The sequence below is a fragment of the Musa acuminata genome, chromosome BXJ3-4 (assembly GCF_036884655.1).
Source record: "Musa acuminata AAA Group cultivar baxijiao chromosome BXJ3-4, Cavendish_Baxijiao_AAA, whole genome shotgun sequence".
NCBI classification, from domain to species: domain Eukaryota; kingdom Viridiplantae; phylum Streptophyta; class Magnoliopsida; order Zingiberales; family Musaceae; genus Musa; species Musa acuminata.
The window spans coordinates 46,262,557-46,279,487 of record NC_088352.1 but is presented as its reverse complement, the minus strand read 5'-3'; the positions used below and the strand labels follow the sequence as shown (position 1 = coordinate 46,279,487).

Sequence of the window (16,931 nt, the reverse complement as noted above, 5' to 3'; positions counted from 1 at the left end):
ACCCGAGTCCAACTCGGACCCGTACCAGTTAGGTCCACAAACGGTACGTTGCTTCGCGTCTGAACCATTGGGGATCCGGAAAGGCAGAACGCGGAATCCTCACCGTTGATTTGTCGGTTTAGTCTTCTTTCTCACCATTTGATCGATTGTTGCCGCACGAGGAGCGGTCGGATTTCTTTGTCCCCGCGGGGATCGTAACCGTGGGAGTGTACGTGGTCGTGCAAAGTAGTTTGATTTCACCCGATCCCGTACCTTAAGCGTTATACAAGGCGGGACCCATGAAAGAGATCCTGATTGACCAAGCCGGGCCCACGGGTTCGGCCCCGGGCGATTAAGATGCGAAGACTGCACTAGGGTTAGGTTCCGTCAACCGGCGCACGGTTGCGGTTGATCAACCGGGCGAGCGAAAGAAGGTAGCGAGATGAGCCGTCGGATCGTTGAATCGACGGTGGATTTTGATTGACTTGGACCGTGGGACACGAATAGGTTCACGGTGGGTTAAACATTCCGAGGGTCGCGCCAACGTGCGCCAGACCGGGTCGCGCTTGCCCCACGGCCTCTTTTTATTCCCCCTCTTCGTTGTCTTCCCCTTCGAGCGTGCAGCCACCACAGAGCGAGAGCAAGGGAGAGAGAGAGTCTTCAACGGTTCCCTTCCGCCTCCGAGCACCGACCTCCGCCGCCGACGATGGCCAACCTCAGTAATGCCGATTCCCGCCGTGGCCTGACCGTGGAGGCCCCGCCAAACCAAAACCCCAAAGGTTGTGCCTCTGCCTCCGCCGATCACGCGGAAACCCTAGCTCCGTTACCGGGTCTCTTGGTTTGGGTGCCCGTGCTCCGTGTCTCCTCGTCTGAAATCCGTCGCGACTTGAGCGCTCTTGTTCTTTGGCGTTGAGACGATTCTCCTCCTTTTTCTAGGGTTTCGGTGTTTGTTGCTGTTGGTCTTTCCGTAGGATGTTTCGTTCTACCGCTAATTTTTCTGGAAAACACCATACTTGTTGACCCGCTGATTTTTTGTTTCTTCGTCACAATCGTGCGAATCTTGATCTGGTTTGCGGTAACAATTTTAATCCTTCTACTCTATAAGAATGGAGCAATGTTTGGACTGTTGATCATGTTCTCCGTTAATTTGTGTCGTTGCTTCACACCATTGAAGAGAGTCTGGAAGACAAGAATTATTGTGACAGGATGGCGCCTCTGATTCAATTTGTACAAATGTAGAATCTATTCTTTTGGCACTTGGGGGAACAAGAAAAAAGGAAAAAAAAATCGAGTGTCCCTATGACTATAGGTAGGTAACCAAGCAAGGTGGAAAGGCATCTTGTTGCTTTTCTGATATCTGAGTGGTCACAAAAGTAGTGCATGGCCGAGAAGAATTATTGATCTTTCACCATGTATTGGAGTATCCTTCATCCTTATGGAGCTTTGCATATTTTATATTTTTAAATTATCCTGCATTTGACATTGTTAACATATGATTGTTGTTTCTCTGTCCCTTATGGCCAGTTGTACTTGGTTTGCTTGGAGTTTACAGGATCAAGACATATGCCATAGTGTCTGTCTGTTTAAGTGGTTTAGGATTATAGAGAAAAAGGATTAAGAAAAAAAAAGTGCTGTTGGAACTTGGAAGATTGGTCTACTGATTCAGACCTGTCAATGATTCATCTGAGTTCAAGTTTTATCAAGTATGACTATCAAATAACCCTTCAAGAAAGGTGCAACCAGTGTTTGACATCTATTCATCTATGTCTTATTGAGTTTGACAGTAAAATAACCATTCAAGAAAGGTGCAACCAGTGTTTGACATCTGGGTAATAGTCTGTCTAGCTTTTTTTTTTCTGCTGTGTATCACATAGAGGAAGGAAGATGTCAAATTATGAAATTTAGGAAATAGCAAACTGCGACAGATTTATTTCTTTGTAAATGTGTCATCTCATTATGTAGCGTTTGCAAATTGGAATAAGTTGTCATTTGCAAGCAGCATGATACACCGTTATAAGCAATGAAGAAATATTGGCCCTTGCACAAATGGACACATCACTGTGAGATAGTTAGATCCATGTTTTCGACTTGAATCACTTGGGAATTAACCTGTGTCATTTTTATTTTTGGCTTGTTGCTGTCAATGTCATTCTGCAATATTTGTCTGATCACAATGAAAGTTTAATTGGGTACTGTTTATCCATGAGCAGAACAGCAGAGTCTTATGCTTCTTCATGCTTTTTCTCTAGTCTTATTGATCCTGTTAAGCCATAAAAGGATTTTTTTTTATTATTTGATTTTGAGAGCCTTACCTCTTGCAATTTTTTTACTAGGTGAAATAATATTGCACAATTTTTTTTTCTACTGAAGTTGTGACTTTTGCAGACATTCAAGGCTCTGACAATCCTATACCTCTTTCTCCTCAGTGGCTTATATCAAAAGCTGTTGATAGTAAGGTTAGGATTCTGTGTGTGGTGAAGTAAGACTCATATGGTTCACACTTGTTACTTCTTTCTTTGTCTCTCATTCTTGTGGAGGCATTCGGCAGCAATTTTTATATAGCAATGATTTCTGATGCTAGTATAGCATTTAACTTTGAAGTTTTATGTGCATATAGGAATTAGGCCCTCATCAAGACAATAGGCTAGATGGTGTGAAGACATCAGGAGCCGGTGACGACCTAACTAACACTGGGAAGAAAAAGTATGTCTTCCGACCAATCTTGCATGACTCAGATTCTGGACGCCGAGATAACTGGCATGATGAAGAAAGGGAAACTAATTCTGCCATTCGACGAGACCGTTGGAGGGAGGGAGACAAGGAGCCTGGTGAAGCTCGCAGGATGGAGCGCTGGTCTGAAAATACCTCTAAGAATTTTGGTGATGCACGCCGTGCTCCATCTGAAAGGTGGAATGATTCAGGTAACAAGGAAAGCGACCAGCGTCGTGAGAGCAAATGGAACACACGCTGGGGTCCAGGTGATAAGGAGTCTGATAGCTGGCGTGAGAAGTGGTCAGACTCCAGCAAAGGTGGTAATGGAACTTCTGAAAAAGGAGCACCTGTACCCTATCTTATCAGTCATGGAAAAGACATAAACAATCATGGAAAAGAGACAGAAGGAGATGACCATTCTTCTCGTTCTTGGAGGTCCAACTATCTTTTGGGTCGTGGAAGGGGGGATTCCTCTCACCAATTACAGATGCCTGTCAAACAGCCTAACACGTTTGGCTATAGTAGGGTAAGAACAGAAAATGGTATATCATCTTTGCCTACTAGCCGTGGAAGGTTTAACCCTATAATGAGTAGTACAAACAGTGATGCTCCACGCTTACAGCATCTTGGTCTTTCCTATGACAAACCTGATGGTGCATCTGGAGATCTTTCAACTTTAAGATATACTAGGATGAAATTGCTTGATATATACAGGACATCTGATGTACAAAGTCTTAGATTGTCAATAGGTGACTTTATTGAAGTTCCTTCCCTAACACAAGTTGAACCCTTGGAGCCGTTAGCTTTTTTTGCTCCTACTCCTGATGAATCGGTAATCAACTAGATTATTTTTCTTGGTAATGCTTGCTCTCTATTTGTGCATCTCCTAATGTTTTTGGTGTCCAAGTAGGTTATCATTAAGGGAATCGACAAAGGGGAAATTGTGAGCAGCGGTGCTCCTCAGCTTTCCAAGGAGAGCTCAGTTGGGAAAATTAACCCAGACACTGTCTTATCTAGACAAAGTAAATTAGGTGCTGTTCAGATTCTGGCTAACTTTCATTCCATACCAGATATTTGATTGTTCCTTATAGTCAGTAATCTTTTTGTTTTGTATAAAATTTTGGGGACAGGTAGTAGACATGATCTACTGACTTCTGGTGATGGTTGTAAAGATGATAACGTTGACAATACTAAAAGTGAGAATTGTGGCCCTTTGGAGAGCCCATCATACGAAAAACGGTACTATCAGCTTGGACAATTTTCAAAGGTGGACGCAAATTTGAATAGCTCTTTATTTCAGCCAAATGAAGTAAATGAAAAAGGTACATTGATTTTAGCCAACAATTTAAGATTTGGGATACAGTTTTTTTTTTCACGTTCTTCAGTAATCAGTTCATATCTTATGTTTAAATTCGAGCATTTATAATAAGTATTTTTGTCATTTCCTACCTGCAGTTGATGAATCATACCAATCTTCTCTTTGTTTTCAACATCATTTTTGTTTCAAGGCAATCTTGTGTTTTGTTGGATGCAATTTTTATTTTCTGACATTTGTTGTTGCTCTTTGTAGAGCTAGAAAGTGCTGCTAAAATGATTACTAAAGAAGCGACCTGGTTGGAAAGTTCATCTCGTTATGTTGTGCCACGAAGATCTCAGTCAGCTGGGGACCATATACATAGTTCTGCACATGATCGGAAAGATTTTTCTTTGGGAGTTGGACCAATGGAGTTAGATATGAGGTCCTTCCATTTGCAGAAAGATGTGGAATCTAAGAATAATGTTACTGTTGCCCCTTTATTCTACAGAGATGGCAGTCAATGGCAAAACACTGAAGGAATTGGTTTTCATTTGGATACAAAGGGTGATTTGTATACTAAAAGGCAATCAACTGAATCTGTGAAAGAAGGCGATCCTTTTAGTTCCAAGGATATGTTAATTGCCAGGAATTTGCAGCCCCCTTCTCCAGAAGATCTTTCTTTATACTACAAAGATCCCCAAGGTCAAATTCAGGGTCCTTTTTCTGGTGGTGATCTTATTGGGTGGTTTGAAGCAGGCTATTTTGGCATTGATTTGCAAGTCCGTCATGCAAGTTCTCCAGCGGATGCACCTTTTTTGCCACTTGGGGATGTTATGCCTCACCTACGAATGAAGGCAGGGCCACCTCCTGGATTTGGTGTGGTCAAACACAGTGTTTCATTGGATGAATCTCATAAGGGAAAAATAGTTAGTTCTAATAGCATTTACGCAGGCCTTGGTGAAACTAATATTTTTAAGACTGGACAAAGAAACATGCATGATGCTGCAACTGAAGCACAAAATCGGTTTCTGGAGTCATTGATGTCGGGTAACATGAATGGTTCACCTTCAGATAACTTTTCTGTTAGTGCAGGTTGGTTAGTTGATTAAAAGACTTATTTGGCACATAATTATTTGACAATATTACTAGAGGTGCATGATATATTAATTAAATTTTTTTTATAATCCTATATGTGTAAGCATTGTCTTTCCTCTTAGATTCCTAGCGTGCTTGTATAAGATAAGAAATTTTGCAGCAATTGTTCATGTCCTCACTTTGTTGTATTTGATGCAGGTATTCAAGAATCTGGAGGGAGTTCTTCTAGTTGTTTGCCCTCTGTGGTTGGTGAAAATGGGAATGATATGAATTACCTCTTGGCCCAAGCTAAATTGTTGGAGAGGCAAAGGTTATCACTGAATCCTCTTTCATATTGGTCTGGGGGTGATGCATCATCAATGGCTTCGAAAACAAATATGATCTCAGATTCCTCTGTAGCACATGCTAAGCTCTTGCCTTCAGCTGGGGACTCGTCCCCCCAGATTCTTCAGTCTCCTCAGCATGTTGACTTGTTGTCTCTCCTCCATGCTGGAGCAGATAAACCTCCTTCACAGTCTGCTAATTCTGCTGTATCTTCTCATTCAAACTTTGCAAATACTCCAACTGTAAACAATCCTATTCGTGGCGGTGTTGAATATCCATCTGATGTGGTAAGCATGCATTACAATCAACATATGCCTAACCAGATCAGGTTAGGAGTTCAACGGCAGGTTTTGCAATCAGCTAATCAGCCACCGTTGCCTCAATTATTCACGACACATGGTGATCTTTCTTCTTGCTTAGTCCCACCTGATAAAATGCTTTCTTCTGAGATAAACCAGGATCCTCGTTTGCCAAGTCTATTGCAACAACAATATCTATTGTCGCAGCTTCAGTTGCATTCTCAGACTCCTGCTGCTCAACTGCCTTTGCTGGAAAAGTTTATGTTTCTTCAGCAGCAGCAAAAGCAAGAGCAGCAGCAACATATTTTATCGAAGGTCCTATCTGGTCATCAATCTCATCAACAGTTTGGTGATCCTTCTTATGGACAAGCACCTGCTGTGATGCCAGCACACAATTCTGCTATGGACCATCTTGTGCTTCAGAGAGCACATGAGCCACTTAAAATTAATCAGCAGATGCCCCTTGCGTATGAACGTACTGGACAACTATCTTATCAGCCAAATTTAAATTTACAAGGCACACTAGATGTCAGTTCAGTAAGTTCTGGACCTCTGCACTTGCCACATCAGATCATTGACCAAACAGCTGAAGCATCAGATGCCCAATTTTCACTGGAAAATGATGATAGTGTTGATCCTGCTACTGTAACAAAGCCAGTGATGGCAGATAGTTCAACTTTCTCAGAGGCTATGGAGAGGTCTGTTAGTTTGACTTTTTCAGAGGCTATGGAGAAGCCTGAGGAAGTGATTTTTGATACCCAAAAGATTAGTCAAAGCTTGGGTGATGTTGGAGCAGTCCATAAACCACCACTGATATCCCAGGATCAAGTGCTGGCACAATTTGGTTCTGATTCTCCGAATGATCTACAACCTGTTGAGGACAGTCGGACATCTCATGATTGTGTATCATCAATCTCTGATCAACTACATGATACTAACATTTCTTCAGTAGATTTTACTGACGGATGCCATACTGAACTGACTTCTAATAAAGAAGAGGTTGCAGAAGCACAAGAAGTAAAAAAAGCTTCTGAAAAGAAATCAAAAAAACAAAAGAAATCCAAGACAAAGATATCTTCAGATCCTGGGAAAATTGTTTCTGGCCAGAAATCAAGTACAGGCATTGGAATCGTTGGTCCAGTTGCCGATGTATCTAAATCTGAAGTGCAAACACATACTGATGAGTCTCTCTATGGGCCTTCCTTTGGGACAGGAGGTGAAGTTTCTTTTGCATCCTCCACTGAACCTTCCGAATCTCAGGGATCACATATATCATCCTCAGTGAATCTACTGACTTGTGAATCTTTAAGTGGAGGAGAAGCCGAATCTGGAGCAGTTGGGACATTGACATCCAATCCAAAGGCAACCTTGTCTCAATGGGCATGGAAATCCACTCCAGGGCTCAAGCCTAAATCACTTTTGGAGATACAACAGGAGGAACAGCTGAGGGCTCAGAGAGAAACATCACATTCCGAAATTGTTGCAACAGCTACGTCTGCTAGAATCTTGTCAGTCCCTTGGGCAGGATTAGTGACGAATTTGGAGAGTAAATCAAGTCATGATACTATCCAAGCTGCAACAAGTACTCTCCTAGTCAACTCTGAAAATACACTGAAGTCAAAAAACAGTAAAAGTCAGTTGCATGATTTATTGGCTGAAGAAGTTTTGGCCAAGTCAAATAAAGAAGATATAGAGCCTTTGGCTAATAATGCTCAGGATTCACTTCTGCAGTCCCCATCAATAACTGAGGCCCATGTTGATACATCTACTATTAATGATGATGATTTTGTTGAGGCGAAAGACACTAGAAAAGCCCGCAAAAAGGCATCAAAGTCAAAAGCTTCTGTAGTTAAGATCCCACAGTCAGTCGTCTCATCTGAATTGTCTGCAGCTCCATCTCCTATTGAAAAAGCTAAAAGTACACGCCAAGCGCAACAAGATAAAGATTATTTACCTGCTCCACCCACAGGTCCATCATTAGGGGATTTTGTTCTTTGGAAGGGGGATCAAGCAACCTCTGTACCTCCTCCGGCTTGGTCTGGTGACTCTGGGAAGCCTCAGAGGCCAATGCCACTGAGAGATATTCAGATGGAACAAGAGAAGAGGTCAGGAACCTTGCAGCAGCAAGTTCCAATTCCAACTCCTGTGAAGCAACAACCAAGCCATATTAGTCGTGGAAGTGGGACTTCTAGGCAGTTATTTGGATCATCTCCATCCAACACTGCATCATCCATTAAGCTCATTTCACAAGTTCCAGCTCCGAAATCTAGAGATGAAGATGATCTGTTTTGGGGGCCTCTTGATCAAACCAAACCAAATCCCAAAAGGTATGTACTTTGGAATGGTTTTCCAAAGTTCATTTCTGTTGCATGTTATTCTTTCACTTGCCATGCCACAAGTTATTTTGTTGATTTTGCTGACATTTTTTTCCCTGTTCTCGTCTCTTATAGTATGACTGGTTTCATAGGTTTCCTTCCATTATATTCATCTGGTTGTGCTTGTTTGCTACAAATATTTTATTAATTGGTCTATTCGGCCAAGTTTTAGGAATTTTTTACTGTTCATATTTTAGTTCTATCAAGGTTATAAATCTGTATGATCAGATTTGTCACTTGTTATGTCTTCCGACCAAAAACTTCATCTGGAATTGGTTAATTTGAAGATTCTTAATGTAAACATTGGCTCGTCATAGTATCAATTGAGATCACCTCACAGAACTGTCAGCATGGCTGCTTCTTTTTTATGTTTGCACAAAATTTTTTGTTATTATGTATTCCACATGTTGCTTATTTTTCAGTGATCTTTTTAGAATACCTTGTTGTTAGTATGCCTTATTGTTAACATCCCTTTCTAGAAGGTGTTGTATGTGTGGATGGTCAAATATAGCATGAAGAAATGTTTTTTACCTTAAGCTGTTAACTTACTAGGAACTGTTTCTGGCAGCTTATGCATACCTTATTAATCGTGGTATTAAGCTTCAATGAAATTCTTATGTTGTTTCTGTTCCCTGATTCATTCTACTGTTGGAAAATTGCTACTCATTTTATATGTTTTTGGCCTTAATAAGGTCCTCTTATTCAAGTATACTGGGGCTTTGCAACAACTGTTGGTTTAGGCAAAGAGCTGTCTGATAGAGTTGCTTTGACCTTTGACCTTTTCACCTCAGTGAATGTGAATAACATCTGCATGAGCACTAGAGCAGCCTCTTTTTTACAGAAATAATATTTTTTTCCTGATCAAGCAGTAGGAAAATCTAATGTTCCGAAGAGCTAATTGTACATGCCATTTTATTGGTTGAATCTCTATTTAAGGTGGCCTACCCATCGCTACTGTTTTCCTCTATAAGTATAACCTTGAATTTTGAAGCTGTTAGTTTTTTTCTTTTCCTTCCAAATGTGTTTTGCTGCTGGTACTTGTTACTTGTTTTTGCTATGACATATATAGAAATTTTCTAGTGGCTTAATGCTGCATTTAGGTCCCACAGATCATCGCTGTCATAGAATAGATGCCTCACTGTAGTATTAGGGAGCATCTGTGTTCGTAAGGGTTCAAGATGAAATGTCTTACTTCAAAGGTTTGTGATAGTTTCACATCATTTATGTCTAGGTATTTAACTATTTGGTTTTTTCAGCCCCAATTTTCTATTTGGTTTCTGTGGTTATATATCAGTGATTTTTATTGCAGTTGGTCTCCTATTTCTTTTTATTAGTTGGTGAACTTCATTCGTTACTTTTTAGACTTCATCATCTTCAGTTATTTATTCAAATTGGATTGTCTTTAACATGCTCTGCATTTAAGCCTGTGATTAAACTAGTAATAACAACTGTGGATGCTTTGGTAGCACCGAATTAGGTTGAACTGGTGAGAACAGGAATGTGAAAGCATGTATATTTGTTGATATTGTATGCCTTAATGGCTCTTAGCCATTATTTTAGATCAATTGCCATCTTAACACATTTGATTTCCTGCTGACTTGTAGCTCTGGTAGCTGGGGAATTAAGGGAACCACTTCGAAAGGAGCTTCTGGAGCAGGATCAGGTCGGAAACCATCAGGAAGCAGACCAGTGGATCAGTCTCTTTCATCCTTTTCTAGCCCCAGTCCATCAGTTTCAAAAGGTAGGGGTGTTTCTGTGACAGAGAACTCAGGTAAAGCCTGCAATGGATATGGCCTATGATTTTTTTCTTAACAATTCTGTCTCGTATCATTTCTTATTTGCAGAAGCAATGGAATTTAGGGATTGGTGTGTGAATGAGTGGATCCGTCTCACGGGGACTAATGGTATCATTAACTATCAAGACTGGCTTGTTCTGTTTCTTTTTCCATGATCAATACAAGACTGATCACTCTTTCATCCTCCCATTTGTTTCAGATACAAGTTTTCTGGAATTTTGCATCAAGCAATCAACTTCGGAGGCTGAAATGCTACTGAGGGAGAATCTCGGTTCAATGGACCCGAATCATGAGTTCATCGACAAGTTCCTCAACTACAAAGAGTTTTTGCCATCAGATGTCCTCGAAATTGCCTTCCAGTTGCAGAAGCCCCATAACCCATCCACTGGGAGTGCGAGTCATCGCAATTCTAACACGACAGCTGCCACTGAAGCTGATGGTGCAGAAGAAGGGTTAGACGGGCCATCCAAAGGACGAGTGAAGAAAAAGGGGAAGAAAGGGCAGAAGGTGAATGCATCGATCTTAGGGTTTAACGTGGTCAGCAATCGGATAATGATGGGTGAAATCCAGAGCATCCAGGATTAGGTGAAGTGGGGTTAAGAGTGCCCGAGTGTACATATGTTATTTTGACAACCATCATTTGTAAATTTTTTCTTTTTTTTTTTCTGTTTCTTTTTTGGTGGGTTTCTTCTCTGCAGAGTCCCTGCCCTGAAAGGTTCACAGGTAGGTTGGAACAGAGTTACAGTTAAATCGATTTTGTGAGCAATAGTTGATCTAAAGGACAAGGCAACCATGAATGCCTTCATTCCAAGTCATGCATGTCATCGTTATCATGATTTTAACTTCTGATCGAGTTGGTACTGCAATTTATTAGTTTGATCAAAATTTGATATTGAAATGTATATGTCGATCATGCCGCATTGCTCAGATATCGTTTTGAAGCCTTGTTGCTCAGATTTTGTGTAACATATATTTTTGTCCAAGAATAGGAATATCAATGGTGTCTTACCCTTGGAACATGTATTGTCCTGAGAGGTGTATTAGTGTCTTACTTTGGCCTTACTCAACCATCCCCACCACATCCATCCATCCACAGAAAAGGTAAAAATGTCATGGCAGAGACACTGGAAGTTCCCACACTTGGTGATGGCAGATGTGGGGTTGTTTGTGTTTGCTTTTGGGACTCGGCACAGACATCCACGCCCGGAGGAGCAGCGGAGGGTGTGGTCTGAGATGACCTACTTTAAACGGAGCAAAATAAGTGCCAAGATGAGATCTTGTGCCCTATCACAGGAGCAACTTTTGGTTCTCTCAAGCCTGCGCCATGCTCTGTTCATCATGGCCTCAGGAGGCCACCACCCCTAGTGCGAGGAGCATATCCCACCCTCGGATAGCATATCCAAACTTCTTCCTCGAGGAAGGGGGGTGCTTTGGATTCATTCATTTAGCAGAAGAGACTTGACTCATTTGCATTTATATTATGTTCATGAAGTATATTTACATAATCCAAGAAAAAATTGATTTCTTAGGAAGAACAGAAACAGAATCAACCAAGGAGAAGATACTGACGCTGGGGAAGGAGGAGGAAAGAACGAGAATAATCGTGTGTGCAGTACTTTTTACCTTTCTTGGACTCGAGACATGTTCACTTGGACACTGCCATTCTTGGTGCAGCTGCAGACGGGGCAGGCGTCCACGACGGGGCCGCACGCCGCGCAGAGGCACAGATGCCGGCATGGCAGCAGCAGCACCGACGGCTCGCGCTCGCGGCAGCTCCGGCAGGCTGTCCCCCACCCCCTCCCGACGGCGGCCTCTCCCTCTTCGTTGGTTCCGGAGCGGCAGAACTCGGCGTTTTCGGCCGTAGCCTCCTCCTCCGTCCTCACCTGCGCCGCCGCGAGAGCATGCTCGAGGTTGGCCCTCAGCACGTTGGCCGCCGCCTCGCTTCTCTGCGCCAGGTCCCGCCACACCTGGTTCTCCACCCGCAGTCTCCTGATGCGCTCCTCCAGCGCCCAGTTCCGCTCCCCGACCCTCGCGATCTCCTCCTCCTTGGCCTTGAGCCTCTCCAACACGCCCTCCTCCAACGCCGCCACGACCCGCCTCGCGAACCCATGCCGACGGACCGCCAGCTCCGCTCGCACACTCTCCGCCTGCCATACCAATTCCAACCCATCAGGAACCGCAACTTCCCGACATCCACGTCCAAGCCAGGAGAATTACGTGTTGCAAGACGAGGCGATCGAAGTCCCACATCTGCTGCTGCACGTAACAGAGTCCGTCACCGCCAAGAAACGATGGTGGGCGCGGCCGCTTCCTCGACGCTGCCGCCGCAACGGCAGCATCGGCAACCGGCGCGACGACTCCCTCCTGCAACCCGTACGTACCTGGCTGGTCCGCTTCACTGCCGATGATTTCACTGCACATAAGCTAACATATGTTACAGTAGGTATGTGCCTGAGAGAAGAAGAGACGAAGGGAGTCGGTACCTATTTGTTAGGAGTTGGGAGCGGAAGAGGTGAGCGTGGTGGACTTCAACCTCCATAAGAGAAAGAGAGATGAGTTTTCTGTGGGGAGGAGGGGAAGGAGAGGGTCATGCAATGGACACACCGAGGAGTTTGATTCATATAGCGCTGCAGAGTGCAGAGGAGCACGTGGGGACGCTCCTTGAGGGTGGAGCACCACCGCAGCCAGGGGCGGCGACAACGCTGGCACGCTTCGCCATGAGTGCCTTGGCTTCATTGCACCCCCTTCGCAGAAGACACACAAAACACTCATGCCTATGCTTCATTGGAAAAGGGAAAAGAGCAATGGATGGAGGAAACGGACAGAAGACACGCAAACCACTCATGCCTATGCTTGTAATTAATCTCCATTATCATGTGCAGATTTGTGTTCCTCAAAGAAGATGCTGCATACTGTGGATCAGTTGAAAGTGGATTATGCTCATCTTTTCCAAAGCAACACTCCACCACATCTCTGTTCATGACCAGTGAAGCATGATCTCTTGCTTGCTTGTTTACATCGTGTTCCCCAAAGCCTCTCTTGGAATGCCTGGTGACTCCACTTACACTGGTATTACAGAAGATGATGATTCCTAGAGCAAACTGAGCCGCAGTATTATCGCTGCAACAGTCATCCCCACTCCTCCCAGAATCCATTCAGCATCCACTCACCAGAGGAGAAGAATGGAGGATAGGAAGAGAAAGGAAGGAAGTAGAAAGTGAATGCCCATCAAATAAAGCATGATAAGATGGTCACACAACTGTTAGATATCATTTAGGTGAATCCAACAAAGGTTCTGATAGCTTGACGAGAACATCTGCGTTTGTTCTGCAGCTTATGACTTTTGTCATCCCACTTGTAGATGAATCCTCAAAGAACAAAGGTAGAAACCTCTGTTCTACCCCCACTTTGGTGAGAACTTTGATTCTGACACACCATTTGCTTCTTCCTCCCTACCTTACTTACTTTGCATGCTGTTGCTCCTCACACAGTCATTGTTTCATGTCATCAGCAGTGTCATTTTGATGTTTGGTCTCCCAATCCCTTGCAAAGAGCTCTGCTATTGGAATCCATGCCCTTCCACAAGAAAAACTCCAAGACATCAGTGCCTTTGAAAAACACAACAAATCATTCATGGAGGACAAACAAAACTGGATGTAGGTAGAAAGAAGGGGAAGTAATCCAAAGAACCTTATGATGCTAAACATGAAGAACTGAGAGTTTAGGATAATGGGTGGAGTCAGTAAGTACTCCATGGAAGAGTCTTCCTTCCTTACGACACCAAGACAGAACACCTCCTAGCTAGGTTTGGTAGATCTAAGAGAAGGAACCAAAGTTCTTGCTGGAAGTTTAGACAAACTCATTATCATGGAGGAGACAAATGCAGTGAAATCTCCTATAGCTCATCATTATTAATGTATTGACATTAGATAAATAGTAAATGCACTGAATGATAGCTCAAATTGTGACTAGATATAAAATAAATTTGTAGGCCATAAAGACACAAATGGTCCCATGGTCTAGTGGTTAGGACATTGGACTCTGAATCCAGTAACCCGAGTTCAAATCTCGGTGGGACCTTTTTTTTGCTTATTTTGTATTCTTTTCTTTGTATCTCCTTTTTTTGTTTTTTGTTTCCTTTAAATCTCCTATGGCTCTCTTCCTTGGATCTCTTTTGCTGGTTCAACATGGAGAAGAGGATGATTCCGATCGCGCTGTTGGAGGGCGTCACGCGGTGGGGATTTCGTGGCCCGCCGAATCTTTACGGCAGCGGCAGAGGAGAAGGAGGAAACGGCGTTGGCCGAGATTGCGAGGAAGTCGGATGCTAGGGTTTCTCCAGTTTTGCGGCTTATTTAGCTCGCCCGCCCCAATGGAGTTGCGAATACAGGACTTAATGCCGGTAATCGAGTTGCTCCACGTGATTCCTTCGTTGTCTTTTCGCTAATGATTCGTTTCCACTTATATTAGGCTTCTGCTTGTGTGGTAGTTTGGTTTTTGGTCGTATTAGAGGACAAGGAGGGTCGGGAGGAGGTAATGGGATTGGACGAGATTGCGAGGTAGCCACATGCTAGGGGACGGCGTTTCAGCTCGCCCACCCTAATGGAGCGATGGATCCAGGACGGGCTACTCCGGATACGAGGTTCTCATCGCCGGTAAGCGAGTGTTCCACATAAATCCTTCGTCTTGTTTTCGCGAACGATTTGTTTGCAGTTACATTAGACTTATGTTTGTGAGATAGATCAGTATTTGGTCACAAAATTTCAACTTTCGTCTCCAAAAGTACGTATTCAACTTTTCTCTGGAGAGTTATCGAAAAAGGCTTATCTTTTCATTTGACAAAACAACTATCTGATACATTGCAATCATTATAAGTAATCAAGACTTCCTGAAGTCAATAAACTCATTAATATGATTGGAGTAGTTGTAAAATTTTCCCCAATGCAACTTATTAACTAAGTTCATATATTCATAAGTAATCAGGATTTTTGTGTTAGTGAAGTCATACGAGACTCGGTGATATCATTGGAGTAGTTCTAAGAATTTGCTCAATACAAATGGAACGGGGTAACTCCACATGGTGTGTAGCTCAGCAACCTGATTCTCATTAGATTTTTCGGGTGTAATTCCCTGAAACAAGTTCAGCTAGTAATTTCTGTGTAGGAAAGTGACGAGAAGATTTTCTTAATGGCTTCAAAGCTGAGTCTCAACTTGTATCCAATTTCTTATCGAATATAGGTTTGGAACTAGCTAGATTCATTCACTGCCCAATGAGTTTTGCATCTACACTATGCAAGAACGTATCATCATGTTAATTGTTAGTGATGCTTGATTGTCTTTAGTATAGGTTATCGATGAGTTTATTAAGCCTTACATAGTTTACATGCAGTTCAAATTTATTATGAAAAGGATGTTTTCATGTACAACTGACATATATGCCAAGTTCTACCTCTCTTGTTGAATTTGGGTATAGTCTTGGATTCTTTGATCCTTTTCATATTTAGATTTAGATATTTGGTGGATCTGACCATGAAACACTCTTAAATGTCTCTGAGATTTCATACCTACATATCCTCATGATTTTGAATGACATGGCAGAACTTGCAATTACTATCTTGATCAATTCTTGGAGGTTCTTAAATTTTTACATGACATACATTCCGTGCCCGTTATGGCTTTCTGATGTTCTAAATGGATATACTCTGTTTGTTCGATGAGAATGTTAGTATTCCCTCTGCATTGTTTGCACTTCTTTTACATGTTCTTTGCTTTGTGGTGATTATGAGGTAACTTTAGCACCATTACTTGATTACTAAATCAAAGACCCTAAAGGATTTGCTTATTAAGATGATTTTATTGTCATGGCGACTAACATGTCCAATGGCCTTGTAGGTGTTCTCAGTGATAAAACAAGATTTTTGCTGTTGTTCACCACTCTGCAGCATGATGCGGAAGCTGGTTCACTGAAGAAGTTTCTCCTATCAGATGATGCAGTGGTGGCAGTGAAGAGTGCCAAGTTTATTGTCCTTGCACACCCAATTGATCTCCTCTTCCTTCCCCTCAACTGCGGCCACCTACAGTAGCACCCTGTGGCATCAGGCCTGCTAATCATCCCTGAAGCCCCAACATCTTGTGCTCGGCATCGTCTTGGCCACATCTGATGTGATCAATGGATCTCATATCAGCACATTGTCCAAACCTTTGAGGGTTTTAAGGAATTATCTGCATAAGTAGACTGATCAAGACAGACAGGTGTCGGCACAAACTTATGTGAAGACGGGCTTTCCTTAATGGAGAGGTTGATTCTTCAATATTCCATGCATGGGAAACAAAGGCTATAATGCATTTTGAGGTGTTGGCCAGGACTGAAGATAATGGAAGAGCAGTCCCAGAGAGGATTGCTGACATCCATCCATATGATACAGGAAAGAGTGGTAGATAGCTCACGGACCTGGGAATTGTCTCTAAGGCTCAAGTAATCCAGCTACCCCCTGACCTTTGACAAGTTCTTCCTTGTTGCTTTTGTTTTGGGAAGAGGGAATTTTAATTTTCTTGTATGTCACCAAAGAACCAAAGAACACGCTGCTTGTGCTGTGCAATCATTCCAAGAAACTGTATCCACATGATGATTCAAGAAAAGGGGAATGCTGTGTTTTCCTTTTTACAAAGAAGAATGAAGCTTTATTATCTGCGCAGTCCATAATAGAGTTACAGTGATGAAATAACTTTAGTTAGTTGAAATGCATTAATTATTTGATTTTCGTAATTATCCTTCTAAAATTTTATGTTTGATCTATACTTGAAATATTATGTATATGCCATTGTAGTTGATCTCTGTTAACTACTAAGTTCATCATTATTTAAGGCTCCAATTTATGTTAATATCATTTAAGAACTAATCATGATGCAAAAAAAAAAGAAGAGCATTTTAGTTATTTTTATATTTATATAAATTTTCTTAACTTACCTAAATTAGTACTAATCATGGTTTAAAGTATTAATCAAAATTCTCTGGATGTGTTATAACATATAAGAATGATTTTACTATTTAGAGGAA

General features: G+C 42.3%; 2 protein-coding genes, 1 long non-coding RNA gene and 1 other non-coding gene across 4 annotated transcripts; 3 read left to right on the top strand and 1 right to left on the bottom strand.

The window, feature by feature from the left end:
• Positions 1-582: 582 nt before the first annotated feature.
• Positions 583-10,779, top strand: LOC135635291 (protein ESSENTIAL FOR POTEXVIRUS ACCUMULATION 1-like). The gene is made up of 10 exons (XM_065146269.1): positions 583-758; positions 2,365-2,435; positions 2,597-3,523; positions 3,602-3,722; positions 3,822-4,013; positions 4,262-5,080; positions 5,282-8,033; positions 9,686-9,822; positions 9,926-9,985; positions 10,077-10,779. The coding sequence occupies exons 1-10, from the start codon at positions 686-688 to the stop codon at positions 10,460-10,462; spliced, it is 5,538 nt and encodes a 1,845-aa protein (XP_065002341.1). The 5' UTR covers positions 583-685; the 3' UTR covers positions 10,463-10,779.
• A 572-nt stretch (positions 10,780-11,351) lies between these two features.
• On the bottom strand, positions 11,352-13,391 carry LOC135635393 (probable BOI-related E3 ubiquitin-protein ligase 3). The gene is made up of 3 exons (XM_065146425.1): positions 12,361-13,391; positions 12,095-12,290; positions 11,352-12,024 (listed from the first exon to the last, which is right to left on the bottom strand). Exons 1-3 carry the CDS (start codon positions 12,414-12,416, stop codon positions 11,497-11,499), a joined length of 780 nt encoding a protein of 259 aa, XP_065002497.1. The 5' UTR covers positions 12,417-13,391; the 3' UTR covers positions 11,352-11,496.
• Positions 13,392-13,885: 494 nt separating this feature from the next.
• TRNAQ-CUG (transfer RNA glutamine (anticodon CUG)) lies at positions 13,886-13,957 on the top strand. The gene has a single exon. It is a non-coding gene; the product is annotated as a tRNA-Gln (tRNA).
• A 71-nt stretch (positions 13,958-14,028) lies between these two features.
• LOC135634921 (uncharacterized) lies at positions 14,029-16,558 on the top strand. The gene is made up of 3 exons (XR_010495498.1): positions 14,029-14,276; positions 14,364-14,529; positions 15,767-16,558. It is a non-coding gene; the product is annotated as an uncharacterized LOC135634921 (long non-coding RNA).
• The last annotated feature ends 373 nt before the right edge of the window (positions 16,559-16,931 follow it).

Bases quoted from the DNA above. Each gene is read 5' to 3' on its own strand.
- LOC135635393 (XM_065146425.1), bottom strand. From the start codon at position 12,416: ATGGAGGTTGAAGTCCACCACGCTCACCTCTTCCGCTCCCAACTCCTA. The intron at 12,291-12,360 runs GTACCGACTCCC...GCTTATGTGCAG, and splicing joins TCCCAACTCCTAACAAATAG to TGAAATCATCGGCAGTGAAG. The intron at 12,025-12,094 runs GTAATTCTCCTG...TTGGTATGGCAG, and splicing joins ATCGCCTCGTCTTGCAACAC to GCGGAGAGTGTGCGAGCGGA.
- LOC135635291 (XM_065146269.1), top strand. From the start codon at position 686: ATGGCCAACCTCAGTAATGCCGATTCCCGCCGTGGCCTGACCGTGGAG. The intron at 2,436-2,596 runs GTTAGGATTCTG...ATGTGCATATAG, and splicing joins CAAAAGCTGTTGATAGTAAG to GAATTAGGCCCTCATCAAGA. The intron at 5,081-5,281 runs GTTGGTTAGTTG...TATTTGATGCAG, and splicing joins TAACTTTTCTGTTAGTGCAG to GTATTCAAGAATCTGGAGGG.